The following is a 25,874-nucleotide window of genomic DNA, read 5'->3' as shown; positions in this document are numbered from 1 at the left end:
CGTGGGATCTCATTTAATTCTCTTAACCCTATGAGATAGGTCTTATTTTATGTCTGTTTTATAGATGAGGAAACAGAGCCTAAAAAAAGGTTAAGAAGCTGTTTCTCCACGAAGGCACTGTTTGCCATACTCAGGAGTTTGGACTTGGTACTGTGGGCCTTGCCAAGATATCGGGGAACCTGGGGGCAGGGGATAGATGGTCTCTGTGGTGAGAACATGAGGAGGACAGGAGGCTCTTCATGATTGCTCAGTGTCTTTGCTCCATTTTCCTCCTAAAAAGCCTCCTGCTAGAACAGCAGGTTCTCAGAATACACAGAAGCTCCTGCAGGGTCTGTGTCCATGCAGGTTTACTATATAATCAGGATATTTCTCCACTGGAGTACATTCAGAGACATCTTTGGGTGTGTTATGGGTGTCCTGGGTGCTCGCACTTCTTCTGCCAGTGTTTGCTGAGCAACAGCATGGCTGGGAGGAGTAGAGGTGAGTGGGAGATAGTGTTTCTAGTAGAAAGAACAGAGAATCGTGGATATGTTTTTCTGTCTGCTTCTCTTGGTGGGCAGTATGTGGATCAACAGCCAGACAGGTGGGTGGTTTGATGGGCCTTGCCAATGTGTGTCAGTGTCAGTGAATCCCAGCAAGGCTACAGACAATCTCAAATTGAAAAACATTTTCTATAACTCCGTAGTGGGTATGTATTGGCTGCTCCATCTGGAGCTTTGGAAAATACGCCAGGTCAGCTACTAGGGAGAAAATATTTGAGTAGCAGAGAGAAATGAGCAGCACAAGCGGACTCCTTCCCTCTAACCATACACCCAGGGGTAGAGGGCAGCTTGGCTGGCTGCCATGGCTACTTCTTGGTGATCAGGAAAAGCTAAGGGATTTAAAACAGCACAGTTTTCTGCTTTTTTCAGCCCAGTTTCTGTACTGTCCCAGCAGCCTGGGTTCCAGATCTGGAGGCAAACTCTCTGATGCTCCTCAGTGCATCACAGGCAAATTCCAGGTGATACCACTCTAGGATACTATCCACTAGGTCTTCCCAGATACAAAACCCCATCCAAATTCAAAAGAACAAAATGGAGCCTCTATTTCTAGTGTTTAGCCCATCAAAGAGATCTTGGACTTATTCTCAGTGCAGTGTCTATTGGCCGAAGGGCTCTTGTTGATTCATTCATTAAAATACTGATATTGTAAGTATAGGGATAATATAGTGAACCAGACAGACTTATGCTGGAGCCCACATTCCAGTAGTTCACTTGGTTACTATGTGCCATATCCATCCTGACTGAGTGATGCCAGCAGTTGCTGGGAGTAAGCTGCACCTGTTCCTGCTATGTCAATCATTGTTGAAACACTATGAGCCAGAGGTTTGGTATGGAAGACAACTCTCTCAGGGAGCCTTCCTTTCTTGTTGAGCTTAGGAACAAATATCACAGCAATTCCTTCTGTTTATTTGGAGTGGGATTTTATTTCTGACTTGTTTATGTTTTGTGCTTTTGGTAAGGTGCTTGCAACATAACACACACTGCAGATTGTCCTCCTCTATGCAGGATGGACTGGCTGATGATGTTTCTCCCCGCTTCTCAGACAGGAGGACTGATAACACTAGTGGACAGTGGATATTCTTAGGAATGGATGTTAGAGTTGTACTTGCCTTTTTTTTTTTTCATATGTACCTTCTATTCTCCCCCACATAAGCAGCCCTTTTTGCTTTTATCTTTTAACTCAGTTTGAATATGTATCACAACATTTGGTATTTGCCAACTGCATTCCATTGATCCTGAAGTTCTTCAATCAAAATATCTTGTCTTACATCACTGCCAAAAACAGGTATGGACTCTGGACAGGTTTATTTCAGAGATCTGTTTTGGGATGGGTTGAGAAATATAAATCATCTCTGAGACTTTCAGATCTCCTTGTGTCCCTAGGCCCTTCTATCTTAGAGCTGTCACTGTCAAACTTCATTTCCTTGAAGTGTTAGTTGATGGGATGTGTGGTTTGGTCTCTTCACAGAGGTATTTATATTTTAATGGTTTTGAAAACTGAAAAATTCACAACTCAAATAAATAAACTGCAACAATGAAATTTTAACCCTATGGCAGAAGGATCCAGAAGATGTTTTTTTTTGTGAAACAGCCCTCTTATCTGACCAGCCCTGATCTTAGTATAAATCATAAGTTGAATCAATTATGTTACTTTGTAAACTAGTGTTATACCAAATTTGTAACTAAAGGTAAATAATAGATCCTTACTTAGATCAATTTGTAATAAAGCAAATATATGGTATTTTATTTAATCACTTTAGTAGTGGTAAGAGGTATTACAACAAATTTTATTCTCATTTCACCAATTAGGAAACAAATCCAGGGAGATTAATTGACTTGCTCAAGACTAACATGCTAGTGAGACCACTTAAGTAAGCAGCAGAGTCAGGATCAAAACACAGATGGTTTTCTGGTCACAATTGCTATAAATACAAATTACTTTCCACTCCTCCAGCCAAGTGGGGACTTGGGGGGTTACAAAGTAAATCCTTATTCTTTAGTTTGCTATTTCCACAAGAATTAGAAGCATGTTAATTAGAGTTTACCAGGGGCAGAGTTCCTATAGTAGAAGTAAGAAGGCTGATCTGAGTACTTGGGGTGACTGGAGGGGCTCAGGGGATAATGCCTCACCAGTCTTGTCAGTACTGCCTGAAAGTCACCATGGAGAGGTAGCCTACTTATATGTAGTTTAAAATACACAGAGGTGGGATGCCTGGGTGGCTTCACAGTTGAGTGTCTATCTTTGGCTCAGGGCATGATCCCGGGGTTCCAGGATTGAGTCCCACATCGGGCTCCCTGTGAGGGGTCTGCTTCTCCCTCTGCCTATGTTTCTGCCTCTCTCTCTGTCTCTCATGAATAAATAAATAAAATCTTTTTTAAAAATTGAGTAAAATACAAAGGGGTTGGGGGGAAAATAAATTTAAAAACAAATAAAATAAAATATACAGAGGCATTTGGGTGGCTCGGTTGAGCATCCAACTCTTGATTTCAGCTCACGTCATGAGCTCAGGGTCATGGCATCGAGCCCTGCATCAGGTTCCTCACTGAATGGGGAGTCTGATGGAGATTCTTTCTCTTCCTCTCTCTCCCTGTCCCCCAGGGACATAAATAAGTCTAAAGATTTATTTACTTATTTGAGAGAGAGAGAGCACAAGCAGGGTGGAGGGGCAGAGGGGAGAGAGAAGCTAGTCCCAGCTGAGCAGGGAACCCCATGTCAGGCTCGATCCCAGCACCCTGGGATCATGACCTGAGCTGAAGGCAGATGCTTACCCAACTGAGCCACCTAGGTGTCCCTAAATAAATAAATCTTAAAAAAATAAAATAGACATACACATATGGAACCTGAAGTTATGAGACCTGCCATTTGTTAGTTACATAATCTTAAGTAAGGAAACTTTGGTTTTTTTGAGCCACAGTATTTTCATGTTTGTGTTTTTTTAAGATTTTATTTATTAATGAGAGACAGAGAGAGAGATTGAGTAGAGACAGAGGCAGAGGAAGGAGCAGACCCCATTCAGGGAGCCTGCCATGGGACTCAATCCTGGGTCTCCAGGATCATGCCCTGGGCTGAAGGCGGTGCCAAACTGCTGAGCCACCAGGGCTGCCCATATTTTCATCTTAAAATTAAAATAATACATTCCCTGATTATATCAGAGTTTTTATATATGTATCAGTTAAGATAAACATACGTGAGTCCTATTCCACATTTCCAGTTAGAGATCCACCCTGGATCAATCAAGTATGGCTGGGGTTCAGGAAATAAATACCCACCCTCCACCCTGGTCCTGGAAGGGGAGGGGCAAAGAATCTGATAGGTGTCCATCTGGTTCCATTTGGAATTAGAAGAGTGGTAGTGCCAGACTACATCATTTACTAAGTTTGGCCTAGATAAGATAGTCATCTTCTGTACCGCTTATAAGCTTTACTGTTGCATGATCCCTGAGAACTTGAAACACCCATCACCCCTTATTGCACCTTTTCCTCATGGTTCTTACAATCTAGATAGATATTCTAGAAACATGTAACTTTATTTTTTGCCCCCTTAGGCTAGAATTCAGTTCACGGAGGATGGAACAAATCCATCTTTGATTTTCCACCCCCATTTCCTGGTGCCAGCACCTACTTTGCCATGGGCTTTGTCTGTGGGTGGTGGGTAGATAAGTGAATAAGCCAGCCAGGAATGTTTATCATAATGGAGCAGTTAAGTATAGAACTGGCAACCCTGGGAGAATCTAGTAGAGTGAATTAAGATGATGAGCAATGTTATAGGTATATCCAATGCCCTTGCTTCTCCTACCTTGGTTCCCCTAGGTCATCATTGTGGATTTCTTGGACAAAGGTAAACATTTCTAGGTAAACAAATTGTTGCCTTTTGCTTGGATAGAGTTTTGACTTTCGAAATGTAGAGACAGGTCCAAGAAACCCCATACTCCTCTTCATGGCCCCTGCTTTGCCAACATCCTTTATCCATTTCCAACTGTACTAGTTCAGATAGATTGGTTATAAAACTTATGGAATGTCAGAACCAGAAGGAGCATTAGATATTAGCTAAATTCTGCATTGTACAATGAAGAAGAGAGAAAAGGAAAGGAAGAACTATAATTTTAAGTAACTATGTGCTTGTCATAATGCAGTGCCTCATTTCCCCTACCTACTCATGCGGCTTCCCTGGGCTCACTGCAGAGCCTCTAGCTCCCTTGTAGTCCTGCACTGTCACTTCTGGGGGCAAATGCTATTACCAATCTTTTTTTTTTTTTTGAGAGAGAGAGAGAGACCATACATGAGCACAAGTTGTTGAGGGGGGCGGACAAAGGGAGAAAGAGAATATCTTAAGCAGATTCCATGCCCAGTGCAGATCCTGACATGGGGCTGGATCTCATGATCCTGAGATCATGATCTGAGGCAAGATCAAGTTGGATGCTTAACTGACTGAACCACCCAGGTGCCCTAATGCTATCACCATTCTTGAGCTACTAGATTGGCCCTGCCGCAGGAAGCTGCCTGTTTTAAGCTTCCTTCAAGAATGCCTTCCATGGGGCAGCCTGGGTGGCTCAGCGGTTTAGCGCTGCCTTCAGCCCAGGGCATAATCCTGAGGACCCAGGATCGAGTCCCGCATTGGGCTCCCTGCATGGAGCCTGCTTCTCCCTCTGCCTGTGTCTCTGCCTCTCTCTCTCTCTCTCTCTCTAATAAATAAATAAAATCTTTAAAAAAAAAAAAAAAAAAAAAGAATGCCTTCCATGATCACTTCCCAGAGTTCCTGGCTTTCAGAAGCATCTGGTCAAGAATATAGGAGAGGTCTTCATTTCATCCTCATGTCCACAGATTGTTACTAAGTGGGTTAAGTTTGGGCAGCATCTCTGGGAACACAGTTCACACATATACACAAGCATACACTTAAATGCAAAAACAGAAATGCACACATGTCCCTACTCTTTAAAGAAGAGAGGAGAAAGGTGGCTATACCAGAGGCTTTCTTGCTGCTTTCTTTGCATCTGCCAGATAGGGCCTAGCCTGGAGGAACTCAATAGGTTCTTCTCATGACTGTGAGGAGAGGAGACTAGAGCTGGAGTTGCCTGGCACACAACCCTCAGTTTCAGCTGAGGTCACTAAGCAATCTGGGAGATAGATGGGGCCTGCTAGAGAGAAGGAATTCCTACCATTTCAGATACTGCCATTTTCTGCCATTGCTATTTCCCTAAAGCCTGTCCCTTTCTCTCCATTTTGCAGCATCTCGGTCCTGGATTATCCTTGCTGTACCATCCAGGATTTGCCGGAGCTTACTACAGAGAGTCTGGTAAGCAGAGGGGCATTTGGTAGCTTTTGAAACTGCCAGGTGGCAGAGGCTGGTATTTGCTCTTCCATTTCTTCTCCAGCCCCATAATGCCCTGGTTTGGGAGTTTCAGATCAGTAAAGGAATATTGGCAAGAGCACAGAGGCAGTGGGGGTTTAGAGCTGCTGACCCAGCTGAGAAAAATTTGGAAAAACTGAGCATGGCAATTTGCAGAGAAGAGAAAAGGGTCAGTGACAAACACTAAGGAGAAGAGAGAATTTAGAAAGATAATGGGACTGAAATTGAATGTGAACATCTGTGCTAAATGGCATGGGAAACTCTGCTAGTCTATTCCAAACAATAATCTGTCTCCTTTCCACTATGCAATAGGCTATTCACTTTCCTTTTTCTTTTCTTTCTTTTTTTTTTTTAAGATTTTGTTTATTTATTCATGAGAGACACAGGGAGAGGGAGAAGCAGGCTTCATGCAAGGAGCCCGATGTGGGACTTGATCTCGGATCCTGGAATCATGCTCTGAGCCAAAGGCAGATGCTCAACCACTGAGCCACCCAGGCGTCCCTCACTTTCCTTTTTCATATAGATTATAAAACCCAGGAGTGTGGGATGCCTGAGTGGCTTAGTGATTGAGCGTCTGCCTTCAGCTCATGGCATGATCCCAGGGTCTAGGGATTAAGTCCCACATCAGGCTCCCTGCAGGAAGCCTGCTTCTCCCTCTGCCTATGTCTCTGCTCTCTCTCTGTGTCTCTCATGAATAAATAAATAAAATCTTAAAAAGAAAAAAAAAAAACAGGAATGTGTACTTCAGAAAATACCTTGCCTAGGTCTCTCTAAGCCAAAAGTTGGTAAAGCCTCAGCAGAATGACCCAGAAATGTCTTCATCCTGGAAACAACTTTAGGCAAGTCAGAAAAGTCCCTCAGAGTTTGAATTTCACGAAACCAACTGATAAACAGCATATTGAAGAAGATTAACTGTCTGCCTTGTGTAGATATACCTCCTCAGATATACTAAGTCCATACCCTCACCCTGTTGCATTTACTTGGTTTATATCTGTTTCTCCATTTGACTGAAAACTTGAAGGAAGAGATGTTATCCTCTTCATTTTTATATCCCGGGAATCTAGCACTATGTTTGGTACATGAAAGGAACTCAACTGCTGAATGATTGGATGGTAGCACCCATGTGTCCCACAACCCTTTGTCCCCCAACTTTAATACCTGCAAAATGTTGCATCAGGAAACTGTATTATGCACAGATAGAATGATACCTTCTGTGGTACAGGTTTTACAGAACCATAGAATTCTTGGCTGGAGATCCATTTAGCCCAATCCTCTATTTCAAAGATGAAAAACCAGAAGGCTCAGTGAATGAATGACTTGTCATGGTCTCCTCATAAATGATACATCTAGAATTAAAGAAAGACCCATGTTCTAAGATAATAAGTCTAGCACCCTTTTTATTTTATTTTATTTTTGTTTAAAAGATTTTATTAAAAAAAAAAAAAGATTTTATTTATTCATGAGAAAACAGAGAGAGAGAGGCAGAGACATAGGCAGAAAGAGAAGCAGGCTCCATGCAGGGAACCCAATATGGGACTCAATCCCGGGACTCCAGGACCACACTCTGGGCCAAAGGCAGATGCTCAACTGCTGAGCCACCCAGGCATCTCATTTAGCACACTTTATAGCATCAGGGCAGAGATTTTCTGTCTCACTTAGGGAGCTTCTTATCCCTATAGAGAGAAGCATTAAATTATGTAATAACCCTGTTTATGCATGTTATTCAATCTTTAAAATAACTGTATTAGCTTGGTATTACTGTTTTATACATAGAGAAGTTAACTGCCAAAACCTTACAGTTGAAAGCAGTAGAGCCAAGGTGGAGACTTAACATCCCTGCCATTCAGAGGTAGAATGAAGAATACACTTCCTCACATAAAACAATGGTAAACAGCATTAAAATGCTAGTATTAGGGGATCCCTGGGTGGCGCAGCGGTTTAGCGCCTGCCTTTGGCCCAGGGCGCGATCCTGGAGACCCGGGATCGAATCCCACGTCGGGCTCCCGGTGCATGGAGCCTGCTTCTCCCTCTGCCTGTGTCTCTGCCTCTCTCTCTCTCTCTCGCTCTCTGATGACTATCATAAATAAATAAGTTAATTAAAAAAAAATTAAAAAAAAAATAAATAAAATGCTAGTATTAGGTATTTCAAAACATAAAGTCACTTTTATGGCTGAAATCTATTTCTTGATACAATATGTTCTCTTTTCCAAATCCCATATGTAGGAAATTGATGTGAATTATACTGTAAAATCTCTTCTGATTGGCCTCTTGGGAAATGAGCATAAAATTACTGAAATAATTGTTATGCCTCTGAGAAGATTTTATTGTTATCCACAAGCAGGTGAAAGCACATACCTATTCTAAATAAACCAATTCATGCTAGGTATTCCCCTCTCCTTTCTATGAAGCAACAGTGGCACCTGGTGGTTTCATTTGGTAACCACAAATTTTTGGGGTTTTTTTGCTCAAATTTAGGGTATTAATGTTTCCCCTGAGCCTAATCACGGGCTTAACTAGCAAGTTACTCCACATAGGTCCTCAATATAATGGTTTGTTTCTCTAAAAAAATACTCAGACATACTAGTGTTTATATGATTAAGATTTATCTCTTTTCCAGGCTCAGTGAATTAATTGTAAACAGAAAATATACTGGCTTTTATAGATGCGGAGGATTTTCTTTAAATAATATTTCAATTTTTTCCCCTGGTTACAAAATCAGTACATACTATTGCAGAAAATTGGATAAATACAGAAAAATATGGGCAAGAAAACAAAAATACCTTAATTATACTACCTACTTGTTGAGGTGACTGGGTGGCTCAGTTGGTTAAAGCATCTGCCTTCAGCTCAGGTCTGTCTAGCGCTGAGTCAGGCTCCATGCTCAGCTCCCTCTCCCTCTCACCACTCATGCTCTTTTTCCCTCTTCCTCTCTCTCTCTCTCTCTCTTAGTTAAATAAATAAAATCTTTTTTAAAAAATAAAATAAAATAAAAAATTATACTACCTATATGTAACTACTGTTAATATTTTCCTTCAGTTACTATATATATATATAGGTACATACTAATTCATATATATAACACACTTTTTTAAGAAAATAAGGACTTTGTGTTTCAATTTACATAATAAAATTTAAGTGTTTATAATATGACTTTGGACATATTTGAGAACATGATTTTTATTTTTATTTATTTTTTAAGGTTTTATTTATTTATTTATTTATTTATTTATTTATTTATTCATGAGAGACAGAGAGAGAGAGAGAGAGAGAGACACAGGCAGAGGGAGAAGCAGGCTCCATGCAGGGAGCCTGACGCGGGACTCGATCCCGGGTCTCCAGGATCAGGCCCTGGGCTGAAGGCGGCGCTAAACCGCTGAGCCACCTGGCGTCCCAGAGAACATGATTTTTAATAGCTACACTTGATATTCTATTCCTACAAGGATTTAGCAAAGTGGCAGGAGCATGGAATGTTTCTTTGTGTTCCTCAATTTCTTTAATGAATGTTGTATAGTTTTCTGAGTACAGATCCTTTGCCTCTTTGGTTAGGTTTATTCCAAGGCCTTATGGTTTTTGGTACAATTATAAATGGGATTGACTCCTTAATTTCTCTTTCTTCTGTCTCACTGTCAGTGTATAGAAATGCAACTGATTTCTGTGCATTGATTTTATATCCTGCCACTTTGCTGAATCCTTGTATGAGTTCTAGCAATTTTGGGTGGAGTCTTTTGGCTTTTCCATAGAGTATCATGTCATCTGCAAAGAGGGATAGTTTGACTTCATTGCTGTCACAGATGCCTTTTATCTCTTTTGGTTGTTTGATTGCTGAGGCTAGGACTTCTAGTACTATCTTGAAAACAGTGGTAATAGCAGACATTCCTGACTCTAGGGGAAAAGCTCTGTTTTTATGCATTTGACAGAGTACAGAATCCTTTCTTGATTAAAACTCTTCTTCACAGTGTAGGAATAGGGGGAACATAACCTCAATATCATAAAAGCCATATATGAAAAGCCCACAGCGAATAACACTTTGTTTTGTTTTGAGTTATTTGTTTGTTTACGTATCTCTACCCCCAACATGGGGCTGGAACTTACGACCCTAAGATCAAGAGTCGCACACTTTTCCCAACTGAATCAGCCAAGTGCCCTTAGTAGCACTTCTTTAAAGGCTCAGTCTGATCATAGGCTGACCAAACTCAGTCAGAAGAGTTTTAAAGCGGAGCCGCTTTAAACCAAGAAACCTCACTATTTTTTGTTGTTTCTGGAAACTGTTATCTTCTGCTTGTTTGAAATAACCATTAAAATATGACATAAGAAAGAGCTTCTCTGGGATCCCTGGGTGGCGCAGCGGTTTGGCGCCTGCCTTTGGCCCAGGGCGCGATCCTGGAGACCCGGGATCGAATCCCACGTCGGGCTCCCGGGGCATGGAGCCTGCTTCTCTCTCTCTGCCTGTGTCTCTGCTTCTCTCTCTGTGTGACTATCATAAATAAATAAAAATTAAAAAAAAAAAATAGAAAGAGCTTCTTTACCATTAGGTCTTGAAGAAACTGAGAAAGCAGGGGATCAAATCAAATTTCCTCTCAGAAATCATCTTCTCTGTTAGGATTCCAAAAGTGCAACAGAAGATGAACAGTAAATAAAGACAGAATGTCAGGACACCTGGGTGCTCAGTGGTTGAGCATCTCACTTTGACTCAGATCATGATCTTGGAGTCCTGGGATCAAGTTCTACATTGAGTTACCTGCATGGAGCCTGCTTCTCCCTCTGCTTGTGTTTCTGCCTCTCTCTGTGTCTCTCATGAATAAATAAAATCTTTAAAAAAAAAAAAAAAAGAATGTTAAAATGGAGTTAGAGGTTCAGGGCCTGGTTGGGGCACTTAGGTGATCTTAAGTAAGCCCTTCTTCCTTCCCTCAACCTCAGGTTTTGCTTCTGTGGATGACAGAATTGAACTAGACTTAGCAAGTCTGAAAGCTAAGTCTCCTCTAGTGCTCAGATTCTAACCAGTCTGATTTCCTCAGTACAAAAAGAAGAAACACTCTGTTCTTTCAGCAGTCATTTGAGTCAATTATCCACATAACTGGTGTAAGCCTCTGTTTTTATTTGGCTTGGCTCACTCAGCTGGGTTAGGATGGATCTTGAGAACAGAACCCGCATAATGCCTTAGAGATGCTATGAAAGGGTAGGATGTGATCCCTGAACTGAATTTTTAGACACAAAGTGTATGTAAACAAATTTTTTAAGTTTTTAATTTTAATTCCAGTATAGTTAATTGCTGTGTTATACTTGTTTCAGGTATACAATCTAATGATTCAACAATTCTATACATTAAAGAAAAAAAACAATTCTATACATTACTCAGTGCTAATCATGATAAGTGTACTCTTTATAGTTAAGAGTCTCTTGGTTTGTCTTTCTCTCTTTTTTTTCCCTTACCCATTTGTTTTGTTTCTTAAATTCCACACATGAGGGAAACCATATGGTATTTATCTTTCTATTTATTTCACTTAGTATTATACTCTAGCTCCATCCATGTTGTTCCAAATGGCAGGATTTCATTCTTTTATATGACTGAAAAATATTCCATTGTATTTATATACCACATCTTCTCTATCCATTTATCTATCAATGCACACTTGGGCTGCTTCCATATCTTGGCTATTGTAAATGGTGCTGCAATAAACATAGGGATGCATATATCCCTTTGAATTAAGGTTTTTGTATTTTTTTGATTAAATACTGAGTAGTACAATCACTAGATCATAGAGTAGTTCTATTTTTAACTTTTTGAGGAACCAGTCTACATTCCCACTAATGGTGCAAGAGAGTTCCTTTTTCTCCACATCCTCACCAACATTTTTTGTTTCTTGTGTTTTTGATTTTAGCCATTCTGGCCACTATGAGGTGACATCTCATTGTAGTTGTGCTATGCATTTCCCTGGTGATGAGTGACGCTGAATATCTTTTCATGTGTCTGTTGGTCATCGGGATGTCTTCTTTGGAGAAATATCTGCTCATGCCTTCTGCCCATTTTTAATTGGTTTATTTGGTTTTTTGGGTGTTGTATCAGTTCTTTATATATTTTGGATACTGACCCTTTGTGTGATATGTCATTTGCAAATATCTTCTCATTCCATAGTTTGCCTTTTAGTTTTGTTTCCTTTGCTGTGCAGCTTTTTATTTTGATGTAGTCCTAATAATTTATTTTGGCTTTTATTTCTCTTGCCTCAGGAGACATATCTAGAAATATGTTGCTATGGTTTGATGTCAGAGAAATTACTGCCTGTGCTCTCTTCTAAGGTTTTTATGGTTTCAGGTCTCACACATAGATCTTTTATCCACTTTGAGTTTATTTTTGTATGCTGAAAGAAAGTGTTCCATTTTCATTCTTAAGCACATAGCTATCCAGTTTTCCCAACATCATTTGTTGAAGAAACTTTTTCCCTATGTATATTCATTCCTACTTTGTCAAAAATTAATTGAACATATAATTGTGGGTGTGTTTTTTTAATGTATTTTATGTATTCCTGAGAAAGAGAGAGAGAAGCAGGCTCCATGCAGTGAGCCTGACGTGGGACTCGATCCCGGGTCTCCAGGACCAGGCCCTAGGCTGAAGGCGGTGCTAAACCGCTGAACTGCCAGGGCTGCCCTAATTGTGGGTTTATTTCTGGGTTTTCTATTCTGTTGTATTGCTCTGTATGTCTATTTTGTGGCAGTACCATTCTGTTTTGCTTACTACAGCTTTGTAATATAACTTGAAGTCTGGAATTGTGATACCTCTGGTTTTGTTTTTCTTTTTCAAGATTTCTTTACTATTCAGGGTCTTTTGTTGTTTCATGCAAATTTTGGTATTGTTTGTTCTAGTTCTGTGAAAAATGCTGTTGGTATTTTGATAGAGATTGCATTAACTCTATACATTGTTTTGAGTAGTATAGACATTTTAATAATACTCATTCTTTCAATCCATGAGCATGGAATGCCTTTCCATTTCTTTGTATCCTCTTTAATTTCTTTTATCAGTGTTTTATAGTTTTCAGAGTATAAATCTTTATCTCTTTGGTTAAGTTTATTCCAAGGTATTTTATTATTTTTGGTGCAGTTGTAAATGGGATTGCTTTTGTAAACAAGTGTTTATACAAGTGAAACATGGGCAAATATTTTCTTTTTTCAACTTTCACCAGTAGAAAGTGAGTAAAGGTCTTGCTTTAGATAGTGTGAAGTAGGGCAGCCTGGGTGGCTCAGCAGTTTAGTGCCTGCCTTTGGCCCAGGGTGTTATCCTGGAGACCCGGGATCAAGTCCCACATCAGGCTCCCTGCATGGAGCCTGCCTCTCCCTCTGCCTCTCTCTCTCTGTGTCTCTCATGAATAAATAAATAAAATCTTAAAAAAAAAAAAAAAAGATAGTGTGAAGTAACAGAAACAAGAGAATATGGCCAAGTGCTGCTGCTCATAAAATCTATCTCTCCACAGAAGTTTACATTTTACTCAGTATGCTGAGTTCTGCCCTCCCAAAAAAAGAGAAAAATTAAATTAACATAAACAAGAAAACAAAAACCCCTCAAGTCTGGCAAATCTGAAAAGGCATCCCATGGAGCTAGAGGTCTGCTGAAAAATGGATTATCTGTTGGTTTGGAAAAAAGGCAGAAGGCTTAAGTAGGGCTCCATGCAGAGCTTATTGCTACAAACAGACAACAACCTGGGGATGCATTATCCTGAGAGAACATTGACTAGCATGTGTTTTTTTCTTTCTTTCTTTCCTACTTTCTTTTTTTAAGATTTTATTTATTGGGGAGCCTGAATGGCCCAGTCAGTTAAGCATCTGCCTTTGGCTTAGGTCATGATCCTGGGGTCCTGGGATCAGGCTCCCTGCTCCTTGGGGAGCCTGCTTCTCCCTCTATCTGCCACTCCCCCTGCTTGTGCTCGTGCTCTCTGTCAAGTAAATAAATAAAATCTTTTATTTATTTTTTTAAAGATTTTATTTATTTATTCATGATAGACATAGAGAGAGAGGGGCAGAGACACAGGCAGAGGGAGAAGCAGGCTCCATGCCGGGACCCCGACATGGGACTCGATCTGGGGACTCCAGGATCACGGCCCAGGCCAAAGGCGGGTGCTAAACCACTGAGCCACCCAGGGATCCCAAAATCTTTTAAAAAAGAGAGTGTCTGGGTGACTCGGTAGATTAGGCATCTGCTTTCAGGTTGTGATCCTGGGGTCCTGAAATGGAGTCCTGCATCAGGCTCTCTGCTCTGCAGGGAGCCTGCTCCTCTCTCTCCCTCTGTCTCTCTCTCTCTCCATCTCTCATAAATCAATCAAGCAATCAATCAATCAATCTTTGGAAAAATAAAAAGATCATGACCTGAGCTGAAGGTAGATGCTTAATCAACAGAGCCACCCAGGCACCTGTGTTCTTTCAGTGACCACTTCAGGCAACATCTGATGAAGCAAGAAATGGGACTAGTTTTAGTCGGTGGGGCAGCATTATCAGAAAGAAAAGAGAGTAAGGCCCTGGGCAGATGAGACCATCTTCATGAAGGAACTAGAGTGTCTTTCCTGGGACTCTTGAGACTGACCTTTGATGAAAAGGTAGCCACAATCAGCTTACTTTCACTTAAAACTTCACTTTTGAACCAAATGGAGAAAGTGGAGGTAAATCACAGTACTAAATTAAATGATCAGAGGTGAAAGGATCTGAAATATGGTGTAATTCAACCTCTTACAAGAAACAAGGAAATGACTTATCTACCATCATACAGCCATGGTCAAAGCCATTATCCAGGTGTCTACTATCTACTCCAGGGCTGCTTCTACAAGCCACACCCCTTTTTTTGTTTTGTTTTGTTTTGTTTTGTTTTAAGGTGAGCTCTACACCCAACATGTGCCTTGAACTCAGACCCCAAGATTAAGAGTCTCATGCTCTACCAATGGAGCCAGCCAGGCACCTCTTCCATATTATGTTTTGAAGTGCTAAGGAATGCAAGGCTCTTTATGCTGCTATCATATTAGAAATCAGGATAAAGGAAGCTCATAGTGGAGATATACATAGCTTCTCCCATATGTTCTCTGTTTCCCCTGCTTAAAAAAAATAATAAACATTTAAGAGTTCATTCCTCTGTTAGACACACAAGATGGAACATCTATAGAACCTACCTGTTTTGGGCAAGCCTACTAGCTGATGCACTAGAGTGGAAACTCCCATGGAAGTTTCTCTTAGAAGGAAATAGATGGTTCTCTAGGAACTAGTTCTAAACACAATATTGAACATTTACTACAGGAAGGAGAACATTTTTTTTCTAAATAATATTTCAAAAAGGGATCCCTGGGTGGCGCAGCGGTTTGGCGCCTGCCTTTGGCCCAGGGTGCGATCCTGGAGACCCAGGATCGAATCCCATGTCAGGCTCCCGGTGCATGGAGCCTGCTTCTCCCTCTGCCTGTGTCTCTGCCTCTCTCTCTCTGTGTGACTATCATAAATAAATAAAAATTAAAAATAATAATAATAATAATATTTCAAAAAGTTTTCCTGGAACTTTTTGACCCTTAGTAGTCCTATTTATTTCTTAGTAGAGCCTAATAATCTTGGATGTTCATTCCACATTAGATGTATGTCTGTCTTGCTTGCTTTGGATAAATTTGGTAAAGGAGGGGGTAATTTTCCATTCTTCAGACAACAGTTCACTTCTACATATTGTCTCCTACTCTTACATTCTCCAATCAAATTGTAGGCATGAGGAATTTCCAAGATGTTAGTTTGGCTACCATGCATGCTCATTGATTTACATAGCTTTTGATTCCAGTATATTTCCAGACCCCCAAATCCAGAAGGACTCTTTATTTTTGCCCTTGAAAGATTTTCTGTGAGTAGATACCTGTTTCTAATCTGACATCCATCTGTTATCTCTGGTTGGGTGTTCACAAGCTATCAATAAACATACAAGAGAAACGCCTGGTTAGAATTTACCATCTACCATTTTTGCTTCCATGCTAGAGAATTAAGCAATTCACTGCAATAGAGTTTGATAAAGGAGGATGGAAGATGATTTTAAAAATTAAGTCATAATGAATATCAGATCTATCTTAACATAGTTTGAAATCTACCAGAAAAGGGCCACCTGGCTGGCTCAATCAGTATATTGAGCATGACTCGATCTTGGAGTCATGAGTTCTAGCCCCACATTGGGCATACAGCCTACTTAAAAAAAGGAAGAAAGGAAGAAAGAAAAGGAGGAAGGAAGGAATCTACCAGAATAACTCCTAGCAGTTGTAAACAGTTTATATAAGTACAAGGTATAAGGGGGTTAAATTCTATCATCTCTTTTCTTTTTTTTTTTTTAAGATTTTATTTATTTATTCATAGAAATGCAGAGAGAGAGGCAGAGACACAGGCAGAGGGAGAAGCAGGCTCCATGCAGAGAGCCTGACGTGGGACTCGATCCAGGGTCTCCAGATGGCGCTAAACCGCTGCGCCACCGGGGCTGCCTTATCATCTCTTTTCTGATTTTAAAGCAGAAAGTAACACAAGAAGGCTTGCTTGAGTGAGGTTCCTATGTTCATGTATCCTCTTTCTAATCAGTACTTGCTCTAGGTTAAGCCTTCCAGGATTGTCAGCTGTGTGCTTTCAGATGAAGAGTATTGCATGCTTTGAGGCCTTAGTGTGTGAAGAGCAGAATGGTGAGGAGGTAGCATTTCAGGCTTCTGTGGGAATGAAAGCCTTATAGGTATTGAGGTAATGGTGGGCCTGCCTTATTACAGGAAGCTGGAGACAACAACCAGTTCTGTTGGAGGAACCTCTTTTCCTGCATCAACCTTCTGAGGCTACTCAATAAACTGACCAAATGGAAGCATTCCAGAACAATGGTGAGTGGGGCTTCAGATAGTGGTAGTGTCCATCTGACTAAATTTTTTTAATCTTAAATATTTATGGACTTCCTGCTTTGTGAGCTCTATAGAGCTCTGAATGCTACATAAGGTGAGCACCTAATTCTGGGCACTTATTCTATATGAAATAATTATTCATAGTCCATTTCTTTACAAGGAGCTGAAAATGGACTATCCCCCAGGGCAGCTCTGGTTGGAAAGTTAGCATTGTTATTTGGATTATAAGCACATCCCAAATGCAAGTCTAAGATTATTCATTGCAGTACAAATCATGAAAGATTGGAAACAACCTAAAGCCTATTAATACAGGACCAACTGGTTAAATAATATTGGTACATCCTTATAATAGAATATTATACAACCATTAAAAGGAATGAGGCAGGAAAAAAGAATGAGGCAGTTCTATACTGATGCAGAGTAACTTTCAAGATACATTGTTAAATAAAAAGCAAGGTATAGAACAATGTGACAGGATATGTAGTTGGCTGTGGGTTTTGTTAATAAAAATAATATATGTGTACATAGAATTATGTATCCAGGAGATACATAAGAAGCTGGTAACAGTAGAAATGGAATGTGTGGCTGAACAATTATTTTGCCTTTATATCATGTACTTTGAATATTAGGAAACTTTGAATTGTGACATATAAATGGAGTGGTTCCTCTATGTTCTTGAAGACTAAATATGAATAGAACCTGGACCATAGATTCCCAAAAGCTCCCCCAGGGTATTGAGACCAGTTAAGTTTGGCTTAATTTTTCTGTGAGTTGGAAGTTGCAAGAAACTTATCTGCCTTTATTCACTCCCACCTCTCTTCAAATGGGTAGATGCTGGTAGTATTCAAATCTGCTCCAATCTTAAAGCGAGCCCTCAAGGTCAAACAGGCCATGCTGCAACTTTATGTTCTGAAGCTGCTAAAAATACAGACCAAGTATCTGGGGCGCCAGTGGAGGAAAAGCAACATGAAAACCATGTCAGCCATCTATCAGAAAGTACGCCACCGCATGAATGATGACTGGGCTTATGGGAATGGTGAGTATTGTCAGAGCTCTTGACCTCCAGGAGTTGCCCAGTTATTTAAACAAACTAAATAAACATTTATCTCTACTCTTTTGGTATGAATTGTTACACAGTTTAGTTTGGATGAGAAAATATGTGATTATAGGCAGGTACTGATATAACAAACTTTAAGGTTACTGCCCCAAATTCTAGCATGTGCTCTGGTCCTATATTAACTATAAAAATCCATTTTAGGGGCACCTGGCTGGTTGGTTCAGTCAGTAGAACATGCAACTAGTGATCTCAGGATTGAGAGTTTGAGCCCCACATTGTAGATAGAGTTTGCTTTAAAAATTTTTTCCCATTTTATAAAACAAGCAAATTGAGATAATTACCTCCTTTTGAAAACATTCCTTTAAAAGACAGATTTCTCCAAGAGGTTTCTAAAATTAAAATAACCTTTTATTATTAAAAAGCAATTAGATAAAGCAAAAAAAGCAGCCTTCCTGGGTGACTCAGTTGGAAGAGGACATGACTCTTGATCTCAAGGTTGTGAGTTCAAGCCCCAAGTTGGATATAGATATTACCTGAATAAACTTCAAAAAAAAAAATAGAAAATACAAGTCAGAAACTTACTATATCACCATATTTATGCCTTTGTACCACCTGAAGATTGTTACTGTTAAATCTTACTGTATATTCTTCTAGATCTTTTTCTTTACATATGTATACTTTTTACTTTAAGAAAATTATACATACCTTTTCATCACCTTTTTTCAGTTAACATTATCTACATCATAAGTCCATATTCAGAATTCCCCAGTTGCCCCCAAATATTCTTTTTTTAAAAGTTTTGTTTATTTAAGTAATCTCTACACCCAATGTGGGGCTCAGATTCATGACCCCAAGATCAAGAGTCGCATGCTCTTCCGATTGAGCCAGCCAGGCACCCCCCCAAAATGTTTTTTAAAGCTGTTTTTTCCAAGTCATCATCCAGCCCAGGGCCACAAATTCATCTGGCTGTTCTATCCTTTTATTTGTTAAATCTAGCAGTGTTTTGTTTTCATTTTTTTCCATAATGCTAATTGAAGAACTAGGTCAGTCACCCTGCAGAATATCCACCTTCTGGATTTATCTCTAGCTTCTTTGTGGCATCATTTACCTTTTTTCTCTATCTCTCATATTACCTAAAAACTGAAAGTTATTTTTTTAATAAAGATTTTATTTATTTATTCATGAGAGACAGAGAGAGAGCAGAGACACAGGCAGAGGGAGAAGCAGGCTCCACGCAGGGAGCCCAATGTGGGACTGGATCCCGGGACTCAGGATCACATCCTGCGCAGCAGGCAAAAGCTCAACCACTGAGCCACCCAGATGTCCCTAAACTGAAAGTTAGATCTGAAGGTTCGATGGATTCAGTTTAAACTTTTCAGCTATAGTACATTTGAGGTACCATTGGGAACTGCGTATTGTCTAACATTAGGAGACATTATAATATCTGGTTGACGTATGATAGATTCACCAAAGTTTGGAAGAATTTAGTTTGGAGAGCTTTTTCATTGTATTGACATTTGCTATAGTAGGATTTGACCATTATTTGCATAATTGTATTTAAGAATTTTTGGTAAAATGACTAATGACTTGTCTTTGCTGGGATTTGTAACCTGCCTGAATTTTAGAGAATGCTGCAGTAAAGAACCCACAAAACTAAGGGAAGTATATGATTGGCCGATAACAAGCCAGGAGCAACTTCTATGAGACATAAAGCCAATTAACTATTTAAATTCTTGTAGGTTTTTAAAACATGAAAATGTTTTATCCTGCAAATGGCATGTCTGTTGTTGCTGCTATCATGAGTCCAAACCCAATCTGTACTTCCTTAAGATAAACCATTATGGGGGCCTGGCTGGCTTAGTCAGTAGAGCATGTACCCTTGATCTTGGGGTCTTGAGTTTGAGCCCCATGTTGGGTTTAGAGACTATTTAAAATAAAAATTAAAAAAATATATATATATATACCATTGAGTGTGAGACATAAGAGATCGGGGAAAGACAGATCTCTAGCCCTGAAATAAGCGTCTGAGTGGGATAAATAGAATAAAGCAGATTATCTGTTTTCTCTTTTTACCTTCCTAGAAGCTTTCACCTAATAATTTTAACATAAGCCGACACATACACTTATCACATGCTGGGAGAGGTCACAGGGAATCAGTAAAGTCTTCAGAATTGATCCATTCTGATTCTCCTGGTTGTACCCCTTCCTGCCTCTTTCCATTCCTTGAGAGCTGATGATTCCATTCAAATGGGTAACTCCTGTCCCCTAGGAAAGCTCAGTAAAGGGAATTGAGTTGCCACTTTTGAAAATATAATACATATAACTAGTAAGAAAGTAAAATAATGAAGGGCAGCCCAGGTGGCTCAGCGGCTTAGCACCGCCTTCAGCCCAGGGTGTGATCCTGGAGACCCCGGATCGAGTCCCATGTCAGGCTCCCTGCATGGAGCCTGCTTCTCCCGCTGCCTGTGTCTCTGCCTCTCTCTCTCTCTCTCTCTCTCTCTCTCTCTCTCTCTCTCTCTCTCTGTGTGTCTCATGAATAAATAAATAAAATCTTAAAAAAAAAATAATGAAAATACAGTAAAAAAAAAAAAGTCAATCTCTCTCAGGGGACCTGTTTCCTTCTCAGTGGTAATCACTGTTAGCAGTGTCTAGACTGCCCTTCCAAAGATAGTCTCTAGGGCACCGGCGTGGCTCAGTGGTTGAGCATCTGCCTTGAGTCGTGACCCCACATCCTGGGATCAAGTACTGCATCAGGCTCCCCACAGGGAGCCTGCTTCTCCCTTTGCCCTCTCTTTGTCTCTCATGAATAAATAAAATCTAAAAAAAAACAAACAGATAGTCTCTGCATATACAAGTATATTTTTTAACCTGGAGTGGCAGTATATTATGCACTTACTTTGTATGTTGCCCTCCACAAAAAGGGAATTCTGAGCAGTCCATTCTTTGTTGTTTTTTTTTTTTTTTTAAGATTTTATTTATCCATGAGAGATACAGAGAGAGGCAGGCTCCCTGCGAGGAGCCTGATGTGGGACTCAATCCCAAGATGCCGGGATCACGACCCGAGCCAAAGGCAGATACTCAACCACTGAGCCACCCAGGTGCCCCCGTTTCATTGTTCTTATCCCATAGGCCATGCTTTATGATAAGAGGAGCAGAGTCCTGAGTTATATACATGTTCTTCTTCCTCTCTTCCCAATACAGACATCGATGCCAGGCCATGGGACTTCCAAGCAGAAGAATGTACCTTGAGGGCCAATATTGAGGCTTTTAACAGCCGCCGGTATGACAAACCCCAGGACTCTGAATTTTCACCTGTGGATAACTGCTTGCAGAGTGTGCTGGGGCAGAGGTTGGATCTGCCTGAGGACTTCCACTATTCATATGAGCTGTGGCTGGAGAGAGAGGTGTTTTCACAGCCCATCTGTTGGGAGGAGCTGCTCCAGAATCACTGACTGAGCTCTTAAGAACAAAGCATCTGATAGAAGGGGTTTGGTTCCAATAAATGGTGCTCTGCCTACCCTGCCCTTTTAGCCTCTGTTTCCAGCTCTGAGAATGCTTGTCCAGGGGAGAGCTGGCCTAGCCCAAGGACATCCAGTGTGGTGCAGGGCCATCCTGGGGACTTTGGGCCTGGAGATAGAGCAAGGCTAGGATCCTGAGTCAAAACAAATTGGTCAACTTGCCCTGGAGTCAGTTGGGTACCCAGCTGGCCTTGAAAATCTGCTGGATCAGTCCTGCAGGCTCTTTTGTGGGACTGCTCCCTGCTTTAGTCTTACCCAGAACTAGGCTAGCCTTTGCTGGCCCGAAGAGTGAGAACAAGTTTATTACAGCATTTGACCCATGATATTCGTCATAGATAATGAGAGAGGCAAGTCATAAAATAGGGAGAACATTTCCTTCTTGCTCACTCTGGATTCCTAGGACTTTCAAGTTTGAAATTAAGTCTAGATTTTAAATTTAAAATTTTGACACCTCTTTCTAAAATTATTAGTTCAAAAAAAATATTACCTCAAAGATGATTTTAGAGCACCTGCATCTTCTCTGTAAAGGATGATGATTTACTCTTACCTAAAGACTGCATGTTACAGTAAGGTATATTGTGTAAAGTGTTTTTTCCTCTACTCCTGAAGAGATGTATGTTCAATCTGAAATTCTCTGTGTATTCTGTATAGGGCATGGAGTGCTCTGCCATAGGCAGTCTGAAATAGGCCTCCTCTAAGGATGTTTCATGTTTTTCTTAATCTACTTCAGTCTTCAAATGACTGAGTACACTGTAAAAAGTCATCCTTTTCATCCAATTCATTTTTTAAATGACAAGTAACTGCAGGAGGTTTTATTTATTGGGATGGCATGTCCATTTCTGCTCATGATCGATTTATTTTTTAATTGGATAGAGTAGCAAGAGCATCACAGCTTACCATTTTTCTTCTATGTCGATTAATGATATTTTTTTTCCTTTTTACTGCAAGTGCTTTCAAAGTGTCATGTGGAGATTTAGCAATATTGTTCCTACCTAAAAATATTGCACGTTTCTTTGAAAATACAGGGATTGATGTACCAACCTCTAAATTTCTTTTACAGCAGAATCACATATTTATTGGGGCACCTGGGTGGCTCAGTCAGTTAAGTGTCTGACTCTTGATTTTGGCTCAGGTCATGATCTCTAGATCGTGAGATCGTGCTGGAGCACTCAGCAGGGAGTCTGCCTGAGATTCTCTCTCTTCCTCTGTCCCTCCCCCACTCCACGCACTCTCTCTCATATAAATAAATAAGTCTTTAAAAAAAAATCACATACTTCTTGACAGAAACAAAGTTTTTAGAAAAGCTTCTGATTCAGTCAGGATCATTTTATTTCTCTTCTGTCCCCACAGTTATGTCATCTATATTTTCAAGCTTTTTTATTTTAAATGCCCTCCCCCCGACAGAGACACTACTGCATTGTTTTTATGATAGCATCAGGTCAATTTGTGACAGGAAGTCTAGTAAAAAATGGCTTATTTACTTTGTCAACTACAGTTTGATTTGGAAGTCATGATACAGTTATTAACCATATCCAAAGGAGCTAGACCAGAACTCTAACTAAAGCTTGGATTTCACCTCTTTGAGCTTTAGGGTAGCAGGATTTCTATTTTTATGGAAAGGTCATGAAGAATATATGTAATGGATGACACTTCTTGAAATAATTGGTAAATTTTACCTGAGTAGGACAGCTGTCCTTGCTGCAATCAAAGTAATTCACTGAGCATATCATCTGCAAATCCTATTAATTTATTTTAATGTGGTTTAACTGAAAAGACAATTTTCAAGGAAAGAGCAGTCATCAATCTATTTCTCTTAAAACCATATAGTATTTAATTTGTGTCAAGAACAAATAAGTTGCCCTTTTAAAAATATGCACATGAATGCTTTCAGAGGCAAGACGTATGCTAAGCTTTAACATTTCATACTTTTTTTACAAATCTTGTTTAAGGGAATATTCTCAGTGCAGATGGAGAAACTGAGATACCAAGAAAAGTGATTAGTTTCAAATCACAACATTTTTTCGCTGACTTGCTGGGATAGTATTCAGGTAATGACAGCCAGCCCCATATGTTAAAGTAACTGATCTGAATCTTCCAATCTGAGAACCCACGTGGTTAGGAATAAATTCAGATTAACCAACCTCCAAAGACTTACTGTTACTACTTAGAAGAACATCATTTGAGTGATTTATAGAGGATTTTATTTGTGAATATTTCAGTAAAATCTGTGTTGATTGTTGATGACACTGTTTATCTACTGAAAGCACTTTAATAAAAAGAAATTGAACTGGAGTTAGAAATTTAGTACTTAATTCTTCAACACAAAAGAATCTTAAAAAACAGATACAGAAAGTATTCCCTGGGGTAGACTAATACAAACAGCTGCAAAAATCCCAGTGGCTTATGACATATCTTTATTTCTTGTTTCTGGGGATGAGCTGCAGCTCTATTCTACTCAGGTTAACTTGCTAGATTTAGCTCTGCTCACACATCATCTTATTCTGGCACAAGGCTGATGGAATAGCTCCTGCCTGGGACATACTGTTGTCATGGTAAAGGGCAGGAGCAAGCACCAAACCATACCATGCAAGCACCTGAGGGTGCTTCAAGCTCCTGCTTGGATGTATCATAAGTCAAATTGCTCATGTTCCACTGGCAAAAAACAGTTCACATGGGGCAAGCCTAACATTGGGCCAGAGAAGTATATTCTACCTACAGGAAGACAGTTGCAACCAGACATATGGGTAGACAGTGAGTCACAGCAGCTTCTCAGTGAGCTTTTAAGATTGGTGGCAGGGCTTTCGTAGAGATTCTTGAGAATTTCCACAGCTTTCCAGTGAGCATTTGAAACCACCCATTGCAGTGCTTTATGCTGATATTTTCAGTTGAGATTTTCTTGACCTTTTGTGTCCATAGTTCCCCTAGCACTTCCACCTAACAAGAATCTTTATTATATAAAGACAGTTCTATAAACGAACAGGTGTTTTGATGATTTCTTTTTCTCCCACAAGTAGTTGTGATGAGTTTGAATTCTTTCCTCTAGGGCTTCTTGAGATGACCTATATTTACAATAAAACAAGTTGAGGCTCAAAATGCAGCTGTACTTCTGAAACAAAAATGACATTGGTTCATACAACAATCAGACTTGTGATGTTGGTCTCATCGATGCTATTGTTGAGCTAAGTAACACCACCTTAATATCCAGGCAAGGTCAGGTTTGAACTTTGCAACTCTCTGGCACTCTGTAAAGCTAGATGCTAAGTCTAGCTTTTCAGAGGCAGAGAGTCTTGCCACTATCTCAGAAATATTGGACATGGCCTATTAACATCTGCTCTACCTGTAATATATAATTCCAGTACAGACTTTTCAGTAATGGCACAATAAAATGTTTTCTGTAGATAATAAAATGTTATGGGATTTATAAACAACTTTTATAAAACACCCAGTAGCTTTTAGAGCCCCTACTGCTATTCTTACATGTATTTAATACTAGTACATATTTCAATGGATATTTTATATGATGCTTTTCAACATGAGACATCAAATATATACATAAACACATAAAATACATTTTAGAGTAAAAATGTCTACATCATGATTTTATCAACTATACTAAATAAAACTTGTCTGCCTCTGGGCCTCCTGCTTTCTTGTTTTCTCTAAACCATAAAACAAAGAAGAGTATCGTGATAGTGAAGAAAATTACCTTCCATATAATCTCACTACTCAACAATGAGCTATTTACATGGTGGAAATGTGTAATCTCTAAAATAGGGCAGAACAAAGGGAGAGATCAAAGCTCTGTCTATATTAGAGCTTTTGGAGCAACATGCAAATGATTTTGGAAATATTGGCATGGGTAAGTCCTAATTGGTGATTTGGGGGAGAGTTCATGAATTATATTTTACCTATTTTTTCCATTAATGAATTTTCAGTAGCATCTGGTATTCCTTCAGAAGTCCTGCTATGGAAAGTTCATAAAATGTAAGTCCTGAGTACCTTACACTTTCAAACACCTTTTCCAGATGAATGCATTTTCTAAATGTTTGGCTATTCTAATGTTAATTGTAAAATGTTAAACCTCAGTATTTGGAAGATTTTTCACGGAAATGTATTCTTGAGTTGAAGGGATCAGAGATCATCTAGGACTGTCTCCATCCAATGCAAGAATTCCTTTAATTAGTATCACCTATGTGTTTAGCCTCTAATCCTTTCACTGATAAGAATCTCACTACATCATAGTTTCAGTAGTAGTAACTGAAATGAGTACAAAAGTATTAACTACCTCAATACAATCAACTTACGGTGTTATTTGAGCCAGAAGAAATAATACATTTATGGAATCCAAATAACTAATATTAGCTATTAATTGTACTTTCTTCCCCATCATTATTAGTTTCCCAGGGCTGCTGTAACAAGTTACCAGAAACTGAGCGGCTTAAAACAAATGTTTATTCTCTCGCAGTTCCAGGGTCCAGAAGTCTGAAATCAAGGTGTCAGTAGGACTCACTCCCTAAAGGCCTTAATCATTACCTTGCCTCTTCT

The 25,874-nt window shown here is 39.7% G+C and overlaps 1 protein-coding gene across 2 annotated transcripts in view; it reads left to right on the top strand.

Annotated features, from left to right (window-relative positions):
• STRIP2 (striatin interacting protein 2) overlaps positions 1-24,967 on the top strand; it is a 50,330-nt gene extending 25,363 nt beyond the window's left edge. For both annotated transcript variants that reach the window (XM_049093366.1, XM_025471619.3), the window contains 5 exons: positions 1,727-1,827; positions 5,769-5,835; positions 16,632-16,736; positions 17,586-17,790; positions 21,013-24,967. In XM_049093366.1, the coding sequence (XP_048949323.1) occupies positions 1,727-1,827; positions 5,769-5,835; positions 16,632-16,736; positions 17,586-17,790; positions 21,013-21,263 (729 nt within the window). In that variant the 3' untranslated portion in view covers positions 21,264-24,967. The remainder of the gene's footprint in view (positions 1-1,726; positions 1,828-5,768; positions 5,836-16,631; positions 16,737-17,585; positions 17,791-21,012) is intronic.
• The last annotated feature ends 907 nt before the right edge of the window (positions 24,968-25,874 follow it).

Source organism: Canis lupus, chromosome 14 (assembly GCF_003254725.2).
Source record: "Canis lupus dingo isolate Sandy chromosome 14, ASM325472v2, whole genome shotgun sequence".
NCBI classification, from domain to species: domain Eukaryota; kingdom Metazoa; phylum Chordata; class Mammalia; order Carnivora; family Canidae; genus Canis; species Canis lupus.
This window is presented reverse-complemented; position numbering and strand designations above follow the sequence as displayed.